Source organism: Pyricularia grisea (genome assembly GCF_004355905.1).
Source record: "Pyricularia grisea strain NI907 chromosome Unknown Pyricularia_grisea_NI907_Scaffold_2, whole genome shotgun sequence".
NCBI lineage: Eukaryota > Fungi > Ascomycota > Sordariomycetes > Magnaporthales > Pyriculariaceae > Pyricularia > Pyricularia grisea.
In genome coordinates this window covers 475146-496406 of record NW_022156717.1, presented here as the reverse complement: position 1 = coordinate 496406, position 21261 = coordinate 475146, and the positions used below count along the sequence as shown (strand labels likewise).

Below are 21261 nucleotides of genomic sequence, written 5' to 3'. Positions count from 1 at the left end.
TGCCCTTATGCCACCAGTACGCACGCCGCCGTCAACATTCGAGGCAGCCCCGCCGCTAGACGAAATTAACATCTAGCATTCGGCATATCCGTATTGGGCTTATGTCCGGTGAGGATGAGTCAATCTCCGTTGGGGGGGGGNGGGGGGGGGGCATTCCAGGTGATTGGAGGGGTAAATGTGTAAATTAGGGAGCAGGATGGTCAACCGCAAAATATGGCCTGATTTAATGCCGTTTTATCTCGACAGCGCATCCATCTTTTCTGTCAAATGAGGGAACGGCGAGCCATCCCCATTTTTACCACAGTAGTACGGAGTTGCAACGACGTTATTATGTGGAATGGTAAGAATTAAGTAGCCCTTTATCGATAAGATTAGGATAAGTCATTTTTTCGAAATGTTTAACCACGTTTTTAGTCGAACGGATTGACCCCCCCGGATCCTTAATTAGTTCGACCGTGTTTCGTCCGTAACCGAGGCCCACCCGACCAATTACGTCGCGCCTAAAAATGTCAGTTTGACGATGATGTAAAAAGGTATGTTCCGATCCCCCAGCCGTAGGCCATTTATAGCTTTACGCTTTAACGCCTTCCATTTTAAACTATGGTCTGGAAACGTTTCGGAACGAACCAAAAGGTTTTCAGACCGTCTTCCTTATCTACCAGATTTTTGAGACTATTAAAGAAGGCGGTGGCTAGGGTAGGATGGAAACGGTTGCTATAAGCGACCAAAGGTCAGCCCTTTAGTGCCCTCGGATAACAGAGTTTTAGCGCACACTAAAGACATAGGGCGCTGACCAAAGCTACACGCGAGGGTTTAGCTTGTGGTTTGCAGGAAATTTGTAGGACTTATTAAATTTAAGCACTGGTTTTCTCCCGCCGCATATTATTTGTTGGTCCACTTAACCCCGCTTAGCCAATTACCTTTCCGTGCATTAATCAATTCGATTTGCGTTTTTTTTTCAATATGGTTGCCCACCCCGATCCTTAATCATATCGATTTAAGCTGGTTATATTATAAAAAATAGCGAATGCTTACTGTAAGCCACCGATTTTTTTATTCGGCTTTTGTATTTAATTAGAGCTTTTGCGTTAATTGAGGTCTGCTGCAAAATTACGTTGGTATATTTAGGTGGTATTGGCAGTTCGATATAAATAGTCTGGCTTAATGCCAACGCATCTGCGGGCAAATTGTTGAAACGAGTGATTATTTGATGGAAAATGTAGATAGGAGATAGTCCGTTGGTGCCCTGGGCACCAGGGAATCCCGGAAAACGACCGGGCTAACGAGCTGGCCAAGGCCGGCTCCGCCGGACCGCCGGACCCAGACCCGAGGGCTTAGCAAACCATATATAGCGGTACCGGCACGGTCCTTAAAGCCATTTTTTCGAATATAGAGAGAGATTGGTGTACAAAGAATTTTATAAACGGTCCCCCGCATATAGGGGATTCCAATATACACCGAAAAAGGAGCCCGAGGAATTGGGTCTGCCAAGACCCCTATTGGGCCATTATTTGGCCATGAGGACCAACCATGGCGATTTCAAAGCCTACTATAACCGTTTTGTCCACCAGCATGCAAACACCTCGTATACCTGGTACTGGAAACGGACCTCCCCTAAGCACCCGGTGCACTGCCGCTATTCGCGGGCGGTGTGGAGAAACTGGCCGTGGCCTGATAACGACCGGCCGGCCGGGCCGCCAAACCGCGCCCAACGCCGGAAATTCTTCCAGACAAGCTTCGGGCAACCGAAAAGCTTTAAGGCGTTTTCGATAGCCACCAACTACTTCAGCGCCCGCCCCAGAGCGGCCCGCCAGCGCCCCGCGCGCCACGAGCGCACTTTACGCCTAGGAACACCGATCGTAAGCGACTCGAATTCGGGCGAGGAATAGACTTATTGCCTTTTCACCCATATTTCACGGCACAAGCCGTCAGACGAACCCTCCGTGCACCTTAGGCACGGGGTCGCGTCAGTGAACTAACCCCCTAATCAGGGCCGGGCCCGAACCCGGTCAGGCACGATCCGCCTCTGCCCTCTCTGTCGTCCCCTGTGTAAATAGAGAAGATAGAACGCGCGCCGAAATACCCCCGGGAGGTTGCTAACGGCCGGCTAACAAGCCGGGCCGAGCCCGGCGTTAACTACTACTACTACTACTACTACTACTACTACTACTACTATTACTATTACTACTATTACTATTACTATTACTACTACTATTACTACTACTATTACTACTATTACTACTATTACTATTACTACAGCAGGATCTGCCTTCTAATATCTTACTTAGGCGCATTAGGGCTAACCTCGCTCAGGATTTCCATCCACTTTACACTAGGCTCCTAAAAGCCATAGCCAGAAAAAAATTGGAAGAAGAAGAGCTGGAAAATCTCACATTGGAGCGAAACCACATCGTCCGTATACTCACACTAAAGCATCTCATCGCACTGGCGCGGCAACGTCAAAAACAACTGGACGATGACAGGGTATTCGAAATCCGCCCCGAAGACACGGAGATTTTTGAAAAGCAGCTCAAGGATTCAAGCAATATCGACATATTGGCTCGTAGATATAATGTTGATAAAGATGATATAAAAATTTTCAAAACCTTCGATCAACAGGAAAAGGAAGGCGAACACATTGTAGCGAATTTCACGGCTGAGATTTGGCACTTGAGATCTTTGTGTATCGAGCGAGGCGCGATGCTAAGGTACCCCGAACCGGCTTATGAATATGACATAAATGAAGCTTTGGGCTTGCCTACCGAACAGGTCGAAAAGGAAATGGAAGACCCTGTTTTTAATGGCAAAGCTTTTATTCCCGTCGTTCGACCAGGCTGCAAATCCAAACTTCAACCCAAATGGCCGAATGACCCTCTCAGTCTCAGGAACCCGAGATTTTTTCTCCTGCTTTCGGACCCGAAGCACGTTTTGGAGGAGAAAACCCCTTAAAAAACGTTTTAAAAAGCAGTATAAAGGGCAAAAAAGCAGTTGCCACCAAATGATGCCCAAGATAATGCAGCTGTGCGAAAGAATTACGAGGTCCAGCGATACGTGAAGGAGATCACCATTAACAATCTACTGCTGGAAGCCGACCTTTCCAGGAATGTCGATTTTATTAATCGCTGGCTGATGCACAAGCTGCCCCACAGCACTGTCGAAATGCTCGTGCTCCTGGCGGTGTCCATAACTACCCTCAATTTAACCAGGATCACAAACTGGAGAGCCTGGCAACAAGATGTTGCAAAATTCTGGACCAGAGATGCCGCATCCAACATCCCCGAGGCGGTTTTTGATGGGCCCCGCACGTCGACGTTCAGCTCACAGGATAAAGGAGGTGGTAGTGCTTCTAGTGGAGGAAAAGCCAGCGCCGATGTATCAGCTGCGCCTGTTGGCGATACCCCTGCTTTGTAAAAAGAAATCCCATCAATGGTATGAGGATACTGTTGTGAAAGAGGAAATACCGTATACAGGCATAAAAAAAAGAATAAACAAAGAAATGCTATGGGATGACTTTAAACGGTTATAGCGCATAGACCTTTCCGTCTTTACCAAAAAAGACACATTTGATACAGGAAGCGGGCCGGGCGTCAATACCCTCATTCACCATGGCCGAATGTATGTCCTAGCAAATCGCTATAGGATCGGTCGACTAATGGATATATTACTGCAAAAGCTCCACCAAACTTTGGTCAAGTCCAAAGTACCTGAAACGAATCTCAACGATATTATGGCAATGGTACGGTTTTGTTATGCAAAACTGGTCCCCGAAAGGTTGAGGCGGTTGGTGGTGCATTATATTTCCTGTAACGTGGAGACCCTATGGAAGATTGAGGAATTTCAAAAGCTTGTAGAGGATTATGGTAATTTGGCAAGGGCACTTGTGGGGTCCATGTTGTTGAGACTAGACTGATTAATGTGCACTTTCTACTTTGGTATCAGGCGAAAAAAACCACATCCTGTCACCGTATGTGTCTACGCAGGCCTTTATTAACTTAACTATTCACAGGAAGCACCAAGCACCTAAATTACCATTTGTTCCAAACTATCGCCAAACTCGGCAAAGGCCACACCAGCGGACACTGTACAGGGGGATAGATTTTTACCCATACCACCATAGTAGTACGCGGGACTGAATTAGCATAGTTTAATGGAGCATTTGCCGAACTATGTCGGCTTGGTGTTCTTGACTGTGAGGCAAAGTCGCGCAACATCTCAATCGTTTGTCATCAATGGATGCGTAGAGGAAATGGTTAGAATCACAAAGCATACTCAATGTTTCCCCGACAAACCCTCATCAATGATCAATTTTACCCACTGAGACCTATGGATGATCAATTCGGCTCAACTTTGAGGGAGCTTTCTTATTAAGGCTGGACAAATCGGGATATTGTATGGGCCGATATTCCGAACGTTGCCAAAATCGACAACCTTCGGCGCGTTGGTGATAACCGTGCATTGGAAATCCCATTGGAAATTAATACCGTTTAATAGCTATCGGGAGCAGATTTCGTGATTGAGTATGCTTAATTTCGTGTTTCCAACCAGAACCTACGTCAGCCGGGGACTTTCCCAAGCGAGACCCGGCCATCGTTCCCAGCTAGGCAGACTATTCAAAATCTGGGCATAAGGGGTACCTTTTTAACAATTAGGGCGGACAAGCTCGAGTCGCCCGCCTTACGCTATAAATACTGTACTGCCAGCTGTAATTGGGACAGCTATGTGGGTCCAAGATTACAGCGTTGGGCCTGGCTTGACTTGTACAAAATGGAGCCGGAAAGCCGTCCATCGCGTCTTAATTTCTCAAGTGCAACGCCCCTTTTATCCGATTTACATGCGTTTGAGAAACCGCGAAGTTGGGATTACGCCGACGATCAGATACCAGAATGGTATAAAGCAACGGAGTCGGGCGAGGGCTCCCAGCGGAACTGCCTCCTTTGAGCATCAGCTTCACCCCCAATCTTCGTCATACATGTTTGAGCCTCCTCATCACATACGCAAAATGGATGAGATGCCTCACAGACAGTGACCTGTGCAAGTTCGCAACTCCAACGTGCTTCAAAGGTATAATATTCGAACTTTTAGCACTGACAACCTCACTAAATTCTAACTGTGGCACATGGCAGTGAACGCAGATGCACTCATAAGGAGGCCTCCGTGATGAATTGTATCTGCTGCAAAGATATACTGGGGAGCTCTCAAAAAAGGAAGGAGCCCTAGTGCCTGGGAACCTCGCTTGCATGGGGAGGCTGAGGATAAACACCCGGAAACACATCCGGCCTCTCCTGGGACTTTTTAAAGCCCAATCAGCCGCGAGAGCCAAGACCGGGCCATGGAACCGCCCAGGCCAGATTTGTTCGTTGGTGGTTGCCTTTGTTTGGCATGGTTCGCCAACGCGGCTGGGCAAGGGTTGGATTGCTTTAAAAAGTATCTTTCGTTACATATCATCCCAGTGCCCAAAGTTAACAAGTGGCAATACCCCTGAGAGACTGCATACCCTCCTCCTGTCAACCTATACATTCCTGGAAACGGCTAGGGCGGGGAATCTTGTAAGGTGCAGATCGACACAAAATACCCCATTTGAGTGCCGGAATTCTATGCCGAAGTCACCCCAAAGGCTCTATGGAGGTAAAGGCCAATCGGAACGAGCCCGTCACAAAACGCACCCCTGACGGCCAGCATCAACTTCACCACCGACTCTTCGTCATACCTGCTTGAACCTCCCTGCTCAAAACCAAATGGCTCAGATGCCTCGCAGACAGTGGCCTGTTGGGGGTAGGAGATTACGGCGGCGAGCCCTGGTCCTCAAAATTATCCCTGCAACTTGTAATTGATGTGCCCATACATTGCAGCTCCCTCTGTTGTTAATTACTTCCTACTATATATCCTTGTAGCAGGCATAATTCATTACGGAGGCCTCCTAATAGTGCATCTGTGGTCACAGGCGGATCTTTTCGCATACTGGTATGGTCGTATTGCTGAAGCTAGCCGGGTAATTGTGCCTATTTGGGGATGTTCGCTTACCTCCGCCCACTTACCCTCACGGGCGAGTGACTGGGACGCCTAACTGATAGCGACTTGAAACACATGACATAACGGTGCAACTGAGAGAAAAACTCCTTGAGTGCTTTAGAGTGCACGAGCTAGAATACAAAAACTGACTCTGAAAGTTCGCGCTAAAGCAGGATCAGAATAGGCCATGATGATGGGTGCAAGGCACAAAATAGGCTATAGTTAAATCGTCTCATCGTCAAAAGCTGTTCCAAACCAAAAACCCCTAATCTCACTTGCAGTGCCCTTAATTCCCTCCGACTCCTCTTTGTCAAGGACAATTCCAAAATATACCCGAATAGCCTCAACACGTTCCGTTTCGGTGCGGAACTCAAGGCTCAGTTTTAAATCCCCTTCCCTCCGCCATTTTAACCTATTCTAATATAGCACAATAAAGCCGTCCAACTCGCCATCCATAACATCCTTTATATTCGTTTTCCCAGGTGCAGTTAGGGGCTTATTTAATGTTGTAAATCGCTGAAGCAACAATTTACGTAATGCGAAACATGTACGGCTTATACCATGCGTGTTTAATATCTCGATATCCTCGGGCAGGAACTCAAAATCCGAATTGAAACAGCATATTGGCTGCCACTCCTCACCAGGGCCACGTCGGAACTAATATACCCATAGCCGCCTAGTTTAATCGACCTGCTATGCAATCGCCTGTTTTACTACTCGCATCTCCGTTTAAGGTCCTATATGCTGTAGACCGTTCGGTTTAATACCTCCCGTTCCCTCGAGCAATGGTACAAGCTTGGGTAAACCGTATCCACCAAAGCCCACATCGAGCAAATAGTATACGCCACCGATTTTAATAATATTAACACAATGCACAAGTCCGCCGAATCTGCCGTTGCAGGGCTCAAAGACTCGCGAACCTGCCAATATAACGTCGAATCCCAGCGACAAGAGGACCGTATTAAGCAATTGGTTCGTTTTAAAACACCAACCACCGCGGCGGTGGCGGACAATCTTCTTATAGAAACGCGTCGGCGAAACACCGAGCCCTTTGTGCCAGGAGTAATAAGCCTGAAAATTCTCATAAAACACGCTAACAAAATGGTGCTTCTTAAGAAGGGTAAAGTAGGCTAGCTGTTAAACAAATGTAAATTTGCTAACGGAAAAGATTCGCTGTGTAGGAGAAAGGTAAATTCGATTAAAATATTCAATTATTTCGAAATTGGCGTATCTTAGCCGCTTACATTGCTAAGCTTAAACTGTACTAATAAAGCGAGCCGATAATAATTGGCGCGACAGGCCTCGGAAACAGATTAACGTTTTAGGGATGATCATTATTGTAGCTTGCTTGCTACAAAGGGATTTGATATAAAGATTTTTTTTCATTCTAGTCTTCGGAAAAACTGAAGTTGGTGCGGTCAATTGAAATATGTGACTGCGGAATCAGTAACCTTTATATCATCTCGACTACTTGCGTTAAAACATTCTCCATAGGCAGAAAAGCTCAAGAGACCTAGACCGTCATGCGCTCCGTAAGGCAGATAAAAGAATTTAATAATTCTCTAAACCCTTGACATATTGCGCGGAACGTGTACGCGTTCAGCACCATATGGGATTTACAGCCCCAGGAATTTACCGTTAGCGGAATGCTGGGGCGTCACATTGCAACCTCTCCATGTGCTACGCATGTTAACGATTGAATGCAAATTTTTGCTCATACGTGACCAGAACAGGGACAAGATGTTGGTGATGTGATGTAAATAGCTGCAGCGAGTGATGTTGTAAAATCGCAACCCTGGACGTCTTTTTATCTCCGTCATAAGGTTAAGCTGGTGCTATCTTAATGCCGGCGATAAGCATTCGGCTTAGAACCTCGGGTTTGGCGTGAAATTGGTAACGCAGTACAAATCTCATACGGTAACGCCGAAGCAGTTACCGTATTGGGCAGGAAAAAAAGTGTTGGTAATATGATTCGAAAAAGTGGAATTGTGGCTAATATCCGTCTAAATGCTACTTCGCCGCAGGGGGATTAAACGTTGCAAAATTGGTAATAAGGACCGAAAGGCTTGGGACCAACAAAAAAACATTGCGATCCTCGCGTTCCCACCTTTCTTCGACGTAACGGGGATTATTGCAAAAAGATAATGGGGCCAAAACACTAGGCGTTATGCCTAAACCGCTTACGAAAAAGGAAAGGACAAAATGTAGGACGTACATTCTTCATTCAAAAGTCGGCTGTTTGCTCCACACTAGGTCGGCCACCGATGTCACAATTCGATTCTGCAACCGCGGATGTGGTTCATCTGAAAACTAATAGGTTCGCCCATTGGTCAGGAGTTGTGTAAAATGCACCTTACATCCCTGTAAAACTGCCGAATGGGTTGTTTTTACACATCACCAATATTAACCAGAAGCAACAAGGTTGTTATCACAAAAATCACCAAAGACCATATTTGGACCTTTTTTCGCGGAACCTAACTAGGCGTGGACGAATAGGTACAGGAACACCCCACCCATTGGCAGACTCAGCCTATCGAACATGCCTGAAGCGATACGTTGTACGCGTAGGACGGAAAAGCTCCCTTCCCTTCCCTTCCCTCCCCTATATTTACCTGTATTTACTATAACGGTCAAAATTATCGCCTACCTCTCCTCTCATTCCCAACTCCTGCCTTATTGGTATTGCCAATCCCTAAGTATATACTGGGACCTAACCCAAAAGCCATTTAATAGGGTGAATCGTATATATAATAATTTGTAGTGCTAGGGCTTTTTTGTCTTTGGTTCACATTATTTTGTCGTGCTGGTACTGCATAGGCAATCCAAACAAAATTCGCATATTTGCTCCGTTTTTATCCAAAATGGTCTTGGAGTACCAGATCTGGGTCACATTTTGACAACGGACCACTAAAGCCCATTTTTTATAAATGGGCTAAGCACCAAAGTTCACCCCAAATAAATTGGTAAAATAATTGTCACCAACCTGGTACTATTCCGGTCCAAGGTTGATTAATGTTCTCTCCCAAACTCTGGAAAAGAACAAAACAAGGAGGGAACAGAATCATTTAAACAATTATGCTTAACCCAAAACACGACGTTTAAAAAAGCACAGTCACCCAAACGTATCAACCTTTATCACTCCAAAATCAATGGCCTATCCACAACTCTGGAGATAAAAAATCTTTCAGTTTCTCATGTCCTGTCCAATTAATCTAACTGTTGCACATCGAGTCCTGTGCTTGACTAGGCCTCCTCCGGACAACCCCTCTGGACCACCTATAATAAAACGTGACGATTACTTTATTCGGCTTCCCGAGGCCGAATCGGCGGCAAACACGGTATATAATATCATAAAACATCTTTACAAATGGGATTTACCATCTAAAAAGAAACACTTGGAAAAACGTCTCGCAAAGGTTCACAAAGACAAAGGCGATAAGGAGACAAATCAAAATAAGGGTGAGAATAACCAAAAATACGAAGCTCGAATGCAGTGGATACGCGACACGCCCTATCGAAAAGCTAATTCCCAGGCTCGATGGTTAAATTGCGCTATCATCATGGATCGTGCCCTTGAATTTCTCGAGCAAGCCCACCAAAAACACGGGGATATTTCTGGCAAATCTGGCGATTATACATACCACTATCATCCTCGCGACTTCTATAAGTACATATGGGCGTATCTTCATCAGGGTAATTTCATCTTGGCTCGGAAGGAAAGGTTTCCATCACATGACAAGCAAAACTCTGGAGCCTGGTACAAGGAGGAATCAGGCAAGACTATCAAGCATCCTCCACCATTCATAGGTCAGACCCACCTTTGTTAGCGATTCACACCCAAACACACCAATAAGCTTAACAGCTGAAGAATTTTCGCCCTCCGGGCGCCGGTCGTCATGGCCTCACCAGAGGTCTCAAACCGCCGCGCGCGCCCGCAGAGCACGCCGCAGGCTTTGCCGCCGGGCCAGGCCGAATCGGAACACGTATCTCTCGACACGCGCACCGCTAATGCGCCTGAGCCGGCCGGCCGCGGAAGGTACTCCAGCCTCCCGGCCCTGGCCATCAAAACACTGCAGCAGGAGCTGGAAAACGTGGAAACAGTCGGCAGCTGGCTCGAAAAGGTTTTTGCAGCCAAGCTCGAAAGCTTACAGGCCCCGGAGGACGCCGCGCTTAGGAGAATTGTTCTCGAACTTGATGATGTAATCAGCGGCTGGTTCCTCAGTCGCACCCTCCCTGAAAAAAAGCGTTCGCGCTCCCCGTCGCGTTCGCCGACCAGTTCCAGCGAAAGGCGCAGTATCTTAATTACAAGGACGGGCACGGCGTCGTCGGCCTCCAAAAACAAAGGCACGCCCACTAATAAATCGGTCACATGGGCCGAGCGAGCCGCCACGCCACCAGCGGCGGCCCCAACGCGAATTTTAACCCCGGCCACGCGTTCGTACCCGATACGTACGACGCCCGGCAATGCACCTGACAGCTCCGCAGCTCCCTCCCAATCGGGCCGGGACCGCCCCCAAGCCCCGAAACGTTTGACAGAATAGCCGGCCAACCGGATCCTGATCCGCGTAAATGACAAATTGCGGATGGTAACGAGGGAATTATACGCGGTAACCACCAAATTGGCCGAATTGGTCTCGGTGCCACACAGTGAAATCCCAAACGCCAAACGTACCCCCACGGGCTGGGGTGTTACGGTGGCCTTTGAGGAAACACGGCAAAAACTCCTCAACCCCAACGCAGTTAAGGCCATTATGGACGCATTAAACGCGCGGGAAGTTACTGTCCCGACAACCTGGCACACATACGCCGTCTCTGGAGTGCCCCGAACGCTCAATTGCCTGGACGGAAGAAAGGACGTACATAATGTAATCCAGGAGGAGATTACCGTGGCAGTAGGCCAACAGCCAGTTAATTGGTACATTTCCAAGCATGGATACGACCCGCATACGGCTGAGGGCACGTGGATAATGTCTTTCCTTCAACCCGTAAAGCCTTTTCAGCTTTTTGGAGTGTCGAAACGTGCGCGGAAGGTTGAAAAGTCACGCAAAATTACACACCACCACGATGGCTGCCAGGGATATTGCGAAATACGTCGCTGCGTACGGCAAGCGCGTTGCGGCATATATGGTGAAGCAAAACATACGACAAAGGAAGAGCCGTGCAAAGCAGCCCCCAAATGCGTTAACTGCCACGGCCATTTCCCATCCGGACATAAGAACTGCCCTGCCCGACCTTTGGTGGTAAATGGGAAGCTTGAACGACCTTCACAGCGTAAATTAAAGGGGATCCGCAAAATCGGACGTGCCAACCGTGCCGCGATTATTAACGACCGGGCTAAGGCGGCCCGCCGAGAACCAGCACCTGCAATCCCGGTCCTAAGCACCTCATCGCAGCATTCGCAAACCTCGAGCTCCCGATCGAGCATCTCAAACAAAAGAGCGCGGCCATGCGAGGCGGCAGGGGCGGACATCCGCAACTTCCTGCAGGCCGAACAGGAACGCGTGCACGAAGAAATCGTTTGGGCAGCCGAAATGGAGGAGGACGCAGCGGTTACCGAACCTTGCCCCGCTAATGTGATAAACTTGGAAGCAACCCATCGATTAATATGACGAAATATTCGCTCGGTAACATGCAGCGGGAACGCCTCGACGTAATTTGGGCCAACGTAGGCAAAAGGATGGGTATGCATTTAAGCCTGTTAGAGTTATGCCACCAAAGAGAAGTGGACCTGGTTAACGTCCAAGAGCCATGGTACGGGCTAAAAACGACTACACAAACGCACCCGGGCTATAATGTTTTTGCGCCAGTGGACGAATGGCACGCGAACATTTACGAAGCCATAACTGGGTTCCGGCCCCGGGTGCTCACCTACGTCAAAAAGGGGGCAGCCCTAGGGGCCGCACAACGACGGTTACCGCAGGGCCAAAATACGCGGGACGTACTTTGGCTCGAAATTAACGGAATATTGTTTATTAATGTATATAGGGCTCCGGGTATTGAGGCCGCGCTGGAAATGGTATGCAATACCGTGCCAAATGGACCCACGGTAATAGGCGGCGATTTTAACGTAGCGGCTGCTGCATACCAGCCAGGCCGCACAGACGCACGCGGAGGGGATTAACTAACGGTATGGGCGCAAGCCCAGGGCATACATTTTACAGGAAATATCGGCGTACCCACCCACCGCGACGGGGGTTTACTGGATATGGTTTTTTCCAACCTCCCCAGCACGGTAATTATGGTTAATAGCAGTCTTTACACAGGCTCCGACCACGAATCTCTTTATACCACGCTGCGGACGCGCGGCGCCCCCCGCCCGGAGGCGGTTAACGTCTCAGTTAGGGACGACCGGCTACCAAAGTTCGCGGAACTATTTGTTTTTGGCATGCAAGATATACCGGACCCGGGATCCGCGGCCGATAGCTACGTATTGGACGCGTGGGTAGCTAAATTTACAATTTTATGGGAGTAAATAACGTGGATCGTGGGTACGCCGGCGGGAAAAAAGGGCAGCTCGGCTCTTTAGTGGACCGAAAACTGCCAACGGCTTTGGGTCGAATTCCAACGGGTTAAACGGAGCGTTGTAAATAGGGCAAACGCCTTTGCCGAGGAGAAAGCTTATACGAAAGGGGTACGGGCCGCGAAACGGGATTATTGGAGGTACCGGATTAACCAATTGCGCGACGATAAGGATTTGTGGAACATAGTAGGCTGGCTGGAAGCCGGACCACGCCTCCGGTCCCCGCCGCTGGTTATTAACGGCGAGCAAATGAGCGAGCTTTTAGCAAAAGCGGAAGCATTGCAGCGGGAGGTGCTTGGCCGATTTTCGGCGGAGGATAACCTGTAGGGAAACCCCTTGGAGGCCTGGTCGGCGGACGAGGCTAAAATCCCTTGGGACACCCAGGTAAATACGAAAAAGGCGGAACGCTCCTGCATTGGGGTTACGAGCACGTCCCCGGGCATCGACGGAACGACCGTCCGGTTACTAAAAGCCGGATGGGCTTCGTTGGCCGAGCCGGTGCGCAGGCTCTACCAACGTTGCCTGGAACTCGGACATTTCCCAGCGCCTTGGAAGAAGGCCGAGGTCGCGATGCTACCGAAAACGGGGAAGAAAGACCGGAGCAGCGTTCGATCCTGGCGGCCTATAGCCCTCCTTTCCTGCATTGGAAAAGGCCTCGAAAGGCTCGTTACACGCCGGATAGCTTGGGCCATACACGATAACGGGCTCCTTAGCTGCACCCACGGCGGTGCCCTACCCAAGCGATCGGCGACGGATCTGGTTTGTGCCCTCGCCCACGATATCGAGCAGGCTTTAGCTCGCGGGGAGGAAGTTACCCTTGTCGCATGCGACGTCCAAGGCGCCTTCGACGCCCTCCTCCATGGGCGATTAATACGGAAAATGCGGAGCCTCGGGTTTAGTAAAATGCTCCTTAGGTTCGTAATTAACTTTTTAAACGGCCGCCAGGCCCAAGTCCGGCTGGAGGGTACGACCACGGGCTTTAGGCGGCTTGGGTGCGGCACCCCGCAAAGGTCTCCCCTTTCCCCGATCCTATATATGCTATATTTGGCGTACCTCGTCAAAAACGGTGCGAAGTGGCGGCTGGCATACGCAAACGACGTGCTTACATGGAAATCGTCACCCTCGTTGGAAGAGAACGTACGTTGGCTGGAAAATAAACTCCGGGATATGCACGAAATTGCGGCGGAAGAGAAAATCCATTTTGCAGCGGAAAAGACAAAGGTGATCCATATCACTAAGAAAAGGCACGGTCGCAACCCGGAAATCCGGATTAATGGTAAAACGGTTACCCCGGTCCAATTACCGGGCGGTCGACGCGGATAAAGCGCCTCCGGGGCCGAGCGTTACCCGGGCATACGTTGGTTTGGCTTTTGGTTCAGCCGACGGTTAAACGGGCGCCGCCACGTGGCCGAAAGGGCTGCCAAAACAATGGCGGTCGCTGCTCACCTCAAAAGTTTTGGGGCAGTAAAATACGGACCGCCTGCGGCTGCACTTCGCAAAATAGCGGTGGCATGCGTGGGTTCATCGGCCACCTACGCAGCCGAAGCATGGTACAACCCAACGCATAAGCAAAAAGGACTCCTCAAAGCACTGAACAAACCGCTGGTTTTAGCGGTACGGGCAATCTTCCCGGCGTATAAAACCACCCCCTCGTCCACTGTTCTCAGGGACGCAGGATTACCCTCGGCCCGCGTCGCGCTGGCCTACACCCGCCTAAAATACGGCGCCCGACTAAGGCTCGCGGACAAGGGGCACCCCCTTGTCAGCCGCCTGCGTGAAACACCTCGTGCCTGCAACTCGGGCCATTCGGCCACGACCCTGCAAACGGCTGCACAACTTCTCCCGCGGATCCGGAGATTAGAGTTGCGCGCACCTTGCAATGCCCCGGATTCTCGCACTAACCCCACCGGAGGAGTCCCAAAAAAGGAAGCGGCCCGCCGTTTTATGGAATGGCTGGACATGGTATCACCTGACGATATCGTGGTATATACGGACGGTTCGGAAAAACACGAAAATAACTGCGTCCAAATAGGGTACGGATGGGCCGTTTTTAAGGCGGGCCTGGAATTTGCCGCAGGCTCCGCATCTATTACGCCGGAAAGCCACGTTTTCGACGCCGAGGCGATTAACGCCTTAAAAGGGCTACAGGCGGCAGCCAGGGCCCAACCAGGCGCCCGGATTTAAATTGGTATGGATAACACCTCGGTTATTTGGGGTCTTAAAGGCGACGCGCCGCGTTCGTCCCAATAGGCCTTTTTGGAATTTCATAATTTTGTCGATTTATTTCGAAAACAAGGTACCGAGGTTCGGGTCCGTTGGTGCCCTGGGCATTAGGGAATCCCGGGAAACGACCGGGCTGACGAACTGGCCAAAACCGGCTCCGCCGGACCGCCGGACCCAGACCCGAAAGTTTAGCAAACCACGTATAACGGTGCCGGTACGGTCTTTAGAGCCATTCTTTCGAATATAAAAAAAAACTGGTAGCGTAAAAAACTCTGTGAACGGTCCCCCGTATATAGGGAATGGAAATTCCAATACACACCAAAAAAGGAGCCCGAAAAACTGCGTTTGCCAAAACCCCTACTGGGCCATTATTTGGCCATAAGGACCGGCCACGGCGATTTCAAAGCCTATTATAACCGTTTTAACCACCAGGATGCAAACACCTCGTGTGCCTGGTGCTGGAAACGGACCTCCCCTGAACACCCGGTGCATTACCGCTTTTCGCGGGCGGTGTGGAGAAACTGGCCGTGGCCTGACAACGACCGGCCGGTCGGGCCGCCAAACCGCGCCCAACGCCGCAAATTCTTCCAGACAAGCCTCGGGCAACCGAAAAGCTTTAAGGCGTTTTCGATAGCCACCAACTATTTCAGCGCCCGCCCCAGAGCGGCCCGCCAGCGCCCCGCGCGCCACAAACGCACTTTACGCCTAGGGACACCGATCGTAAGCGACTCGAACTTTAACGAGGAATAGATTTATTGCCTTTTCACCCACACCTCACGGCACAAGCCGTCAGACGAACCCTCCGTACACCTTAGGCACGGGGTCGCGTCAGTGAACTAACCCCCTAAGCAGGACCGGGCCCGAACCCGGTCAGGCACGATCCGCCTCTGCCCTCCTTGTTTTCCCCCTGTGTAAATAAAGAAGATAGAACGCGCGCCGAAATACCCCTCGGGAGGTTGCTAACGGCCGGCTAACAAGCCGGGCCGAGCCCGGCGTTAACTAATACTACTACTACTACTACTACTACTACAGGCAAGACTATCCAACGAATCATCGAAAAGTGGCACAAGGGCTTTGGCTTGGATGAAGGAATATTATCCTCAATCCCCAGCGAGCTCAAGCATGGTGTAGTATCGCTCCCCAACGGGCCCAAACATGGTTTAGCGTCGCTCCCCAACGAGTCTAAATTTGAAATAGCAGAGTTTATGTCTCAGCACGACCTTGCTGCTTTCGCACAAACCAGCCGGCACTTTAGTGATTTGGCAATTAGAGAGCTGTACCGACAAGACTCGAAAAGCGACAGGCCTATGGCACTGATCTGGGCAGCTGCAACTGGGAAAAGGTCGGTTGCGGAAAAGGCTTTGAAGGCTGGTACGGACGTTAATTTGCGGTTCGACATCCGGAAGGACGATAGGCTCCTTAGTGAGCATTCCATAATCAACTGGAAAGACAAAATAGGGTGGACACCACTATTTTATGCCGTCGACTCCGGATCCGAAGCCCTGGTGCGGCTGCTTTTGAAATCGAGGGCCCACGTGAATTTGGTAGACAATGAAGCCAACGGCCGAACACCGCTATCGCTTACCGCTGAGCGTGGATCCGAATCCGTTGTCGAACTGCTGTTGGAAGCAAAGGCGAAAACAAATTCTAAAACCAAAAAAGGCAAAACACCGCTAATGCTTGCCACGATTCATAATTCTGAAGCTGTGGTGCGGTTACTCTTAAAAACGAAGGCGAAAGTAAATTCAAAAGACCGTCATGGCCGAACGGCGCTATGGCACGCAGTTCGAGCTAAACGCGAAGCCGTTATACGGCTGCTTTTGAAATCGAGGGCCCAAATGAACTGGAAAGACCACCGTGGCGATACACCACTATCGATTGCCGCAAAAAATCGGTCCGAATCCATTGTGCGGCTGCTTTTGAAAGCAAAGGCGAAAGTGAATGTGAAAAACAGTGATGGCCGGACACCGTTGTGGTATGCCGTTTTTTGTAAATCTAAAGCCATGGTACAGCTGTTTTTGGAAACGGGTGCTAAAATGGAATTAGCGCTATCGTTGGTCGCTAAACCCGAATACAAGGAATTTTCAAAGCTTCTCCTCGCTGCTAAGAAGGCTAAAAATTGGAAATCAACGGTTCGGAAAAAGCTAAGTCTCCGATAGTCAATAGAATGAGACAAAGTTTTACCATTGTTTGAAGATTTATAATATGGTTCGCTGGCATTTAGGGGGACGTCGGGGAGGGTGGGTACTTGGCCTAAACATTCTTTCGGGACTCAACATTAGGTTCATGATGGGCGCTTTACAGCCCTGCCATCTTTTTGGTTAGCAGGAAAGTCTGCCTAGAAAAGAGATCACCAACAAGCTGGATATCATCCATCGCATCAAAATTGCTTGCAGTAAGTTTGTTGGCAATCGTTAAATGGAATTAAAAAATGGAACACATTAAACTTTAAAAATGCCTTTAAGTAATTTTGCTTGGCATGAGGACGCAAAAAAGGAGAAACAAAGATTAAACGAGCGGGAATATTGTCCGTGACATGTCAAATGCCAAATCTGTGGATATCTAGAGCCGACAAGCTCCTGTATCTTCTTACGCAGCAATATTGTTGCAAAGCAACTATAAACTATAAACATCTTACTAAGCTCGACGCCTTAGCTCTGAATATTTTGGTCGACAAATTCGTGGTATGCAGCTCGGAAATTCTATTTGCGATTGCGATGTTGCAATTAGGCTGCAGGTCGCAGGGTTGACGAAGGCAGTCACAAGTGGTCTGCATTATGTGTATGGTGATGGTCGTTGCGACTACTACGAGGTCGAAAACGTAAAAACAACCGTCAGCTCGCAGTGGTCGATGATGATTTAATGAAACCTTTTGCTAGGTCTGACATAGTTTGCAGTTGGTGGCACTGTGCTATGCAGGGAATACATGCCTTTTTGGCTGGCCGCATAACTTCTCCCGGCGCGTGTTCGTTGCTAGCCGTGGTGTACTGGTAGACGGCAGTCTAAGCAGAGCACACGCACTGGTAGTTACTGGCCAACAAACCGCGACCCACCCACCGTCTCCAAATTTTGCCAGACGTCCTCTTCATCGTTGTAGATAAAACCTATAAGATTTCGAGAGGACTAAAGGCCAAAAAGGGCTACGCGAGGATCCCTTTGGTTCAGTAAATGGGCGGCCGGGTCACCGCCTTCAGCCATGGTTTTTTTGCTGTGGCGCGAACACTCTTCGAGCGCCAAGCGACCAGCGCGCATTATTTCGATGTATCGGGCCGTGTTCGCTGTCGTTAGGCACACCTCTTTACCGAATCCAGCAGATATTTTCACAGCAACAACATCTCGCGGCTTTTCGAGCTGCAGCATCTCCCACGCCTACCGAAGTTGGCTTACGGCACCTCGGGCCTGCTTGCTCTTGACCCTGCGAAATTACCCTTTCAGCTGCCAGAACCTGCAACTCTTGAAAGCCGCGATGGAAAGAAATCCGCAACCGGAGCCTTAGGGCTAGGACTGCAAGGACCTTCCGTGCAGATAACCATTCAAATCGTCCCAACCATGCTGCTTGATCAACTCAGCCCAAATGATCTTGATAAAGCGGCCGACATAATATTGCCCAAGGTTTCGGTTGAATTTTTAGATAAAGCTGTAGCTCTACGGAAGCAGCATGCCATCGAGAAGGGCGACAATTATAATGGCGTACCGAACCATGCAGTTTCGGCGCACTTGAATTAGACTTCACATACTTTGCGAGCAGACTTTCTCAAGCCGAATGGATTGCTTGAAGTAAGTTTTTCCCAATCGCAGCTTGATAACAATACATTAACAACTCGCCAGGGAACTGCATCCAACATTTTCAGCTCAGCCGAATATGGAACATCTACGGCAAAAACTCCCTGTTTATCGTCCAAACTTGTCTCATATGACCAGACGACACATCCGAACCCTGACAAACTCGATAATAGGTCCGGGAACAACACTACGAAAGTTCCACACAACTCCTGGAGACCAGGTATCCGGGCAGTTGTCGCCAATCGTACAGTGCCAGCAAAGCATAAGGTCAGGGTCCCGACCACCCAGAGGAAGCGCCGCCCGAATATCTTACAACATTCCGAGTTGGCCTCTAATCCCTGGGACAATTCCTCTCAAGGAAAATGCGCATTTCCTGCTGGTAAATGGGGAAATCACGGATTATCGGACGACGAATTCTCTAGTGATGAGAACGAGCGCTCCCGGCCGGTGAAACTGGAGCCAAAATAAATAGCCGCTGGTAACCGCGATTTGATGTTTGCCAACCTCCATTTTCTAATAGACAAAAGGAAAAGAGAGTCATAATTAAATTGTGAGAAAACCTAGAGCTGCCTGCGGCTAAGTTTGCCCTCATAAAAACGGAAAGTTAGCCTGAGAAATTCTTTGTAACAAATGTTTAACATATCTACCATACCCGGCAAACAGCGATCACAACATCGTCTGGGCACCTCGCTTACACCTTGCAAATAATCTTTATGCTTCCCGTGCTGTAACTGCAAGCTTTACATAAGACACTGTACTGCCAAATCTGGGTTGGCAGACTTTTCCGCATAATAGGACCACTAGCCGTGGCTAATGTCCAAGCCATCTGTCCCGCCCACCGTGGAGGATATTCTTTTACGATTCCGTAGGACATGGCCAGACCCGGCCATCAATGCGCAGAAGCTGAAGAATGCCCACTAAACGTACAAGTTGATTACGGTTTCTGCTTCTGCTTAAGGCACAATCCCTATCGCTGACACGCTTCAATATTCCTTTCCGACGTGAATCCCGAGAGAAAGGATGGGTAACCAGGGCGGCGGCAGGCGCCTCTGGTGCAAACATAAAGTCTTTACGATCCTGGCCAATCATGTCCCATTTCGGCTCGTTGGTTATCATGTAAGGATAGCATGGTCTCGGATGAACAACTGCACCAACTTCTAAAGAAGCTCGAAATAATATTCTCGCAAATATAAAACAAACTCCACGTGAAAATCGTCGCAGACAAGATGGCGACGAGATCTGGCAACCAAAAACTGTACTGCTATGCGAGCCAACGCCCGGAAGGACTGCGGCCAAGAGTTCAGGGATGATATTAACGGTGGCAATTTCGTGCTTGGCTCGCACTCTCTGCATGGAAAAAAGACAGAAATGGCAGTATAATTTCGGCGAAGCCGGACGATCACTTAGGAACACGTCCGGTATCACCCTGAAATTGCTCAAACCTAATCAGCCGCGAGAGCCAAGACCTGATCCTGGAGCCGCCCAGACCAGCTTAGGTCGTTGGTGGTTGCCTTTCCTTGGCATGGTTCGCCAACGACTGTGCAAGGGTTGGATTCCTTTGAAAGGTATCATTCGTTGCATATCAGCCCACTGCCCAAAGGTAGCAAGCGGCAGCACCCCTGAGAAACTGCATGCCCTCCTTCTGTCAACCTAAACCGCGTTCGTAAAGAAGCTAGGGCGAGGAATCTTGTAAGATCTACACAGAAATGACCCAGTCGAGTGCCAAAATGCTACCCCAAATCACCCTAGGCTCTTTGGGAGGTGAAGGCCAATAGGAATGAGCACGTCACAAAAAGTACCCTCAGAAAAGTCAGCGTTAACTTCACCCCAAAGTGCGGGTAAAAAACCGAATTGGAATTTGAGCCTGCCATATGCACCTGTTGCTGCCGCTGGCACCGTTGGGTAGGCAGCAAGCAGGCCAGAATACACACTCCCGCGTCAAGGCGCTGCGGCCTTACTGTAAAAGCGACATATAAAGGTGAAGCTTTCTCTCGCAGAATTTGATCACTCGCCATGCTTTTGGACTCCTAGCAGACAAGCTAAGTTCGACGCTCTACATAACATCTCTCTCCTTTTATCGAAATACCTTCCTACGATCAATCAGATTGAAAAGATGGACTTGAATCGGATTTTCAGGGCATTGTTGTCGTCTTCGCCCAACCCCAAGTCCTCAAGCACCACAGACGAATGCTGCCTTGGTAACACTTCCACTCCCCAAAGTCTCCCTATGGGCAACCACGGCGTCAAGGGCCTAATGCCCCTTCTAGGGGTAGCCCAATTTATGTCGTTCAGCCGTACCTTTTTGCTCGTCAATCAAGTCATGAACTATCTTGACATCAACCCGACGATGCTGGTGGCAGCCCTGGGGTTCCTTTGGTGCATATGGCACTCAATGGGACAACTATGGTCATTCTTCTGGCACGATCTCCTGCTCAAGTACGCGACTGCGAGTATATTTGTGAGCAGTTGATAATGAGCTATTGGATCATTTTTCCGATTGGCTCGCGAAAGACTGCAAATTCGAAGTCTGAAACCGCCGAAACAGTCAGTAAATATGCAAAAATGGTTCCGGTGAAGTTTATGGAGAATGGGCACGAGCGCATAAACTTTTCCCAAGCCGCAAGGGTAGGTCCCGAATGTCATCGTCTACTTATCTTGCATAATCCCACGTCACAGTTAACATAGCTGCCTCGTCCATATAGACAATACGATACATTCCCCCCCCC

General features: G+C 49.3%; 3 protein-coding genes across 3 annotated transcripts; all 3 read left to right on the top strand.

Annotated features, from left to right (window-relative positions):
- Window positions 1–2259: 2259 nt before the first annotated feature.
- Window positions 2260–3859, top strand: PgNI_02724 (uncharacterized protein; the record flags this gene model as incomplete). Its single annotated transcript, XM_031122783.1, has 3 exons — window positions 2260–2563; window positions 3020–3387; window positions 3527–3859. Coding segments are annotated over 3 exons (1005 nt in total), but the record flags the coding sequence as incomplete, so codon positions are not given.
- A 5344-nt stretch (window positions 3860–9203) lies between these two features.
- On the top strand, window positions 9204–16911 carry PgNI_02723 (uncharacterized protein; the record flags this gene model as incomplete). Its single annotated transcript, XM_031122782.1, has 2 exons — window positions 9204–9730; window positions 15864–16911. The coding sequence occupies 2 exons, from the start codon at window positions 9204–9206 to the stop codon at window positions 16909–16911; spliced, it is 1575 nt and encodes a 524-aa protein (XP_030983657.1).
- A 3737-nt stretch (window positions 16912–20648) lies between these two features.
- On the top strand, window positions 20649–21005 carry PgNI_02722 (uncharacterized protein; the record flags this gene model as incomplete). Its single annotated transcript, XM_031122781.1, has 1 exon — window positions 20649–21005. The coding sequence occupies one exon, from the start codon at window positions 20649–20651 to the stop codon at window positions 21003–21005; it is 357 nt and encodes a 118-aa protein (XP_030983656.1).
- Window positions 21006–21261: the final 256 nt, after the last annotated feature.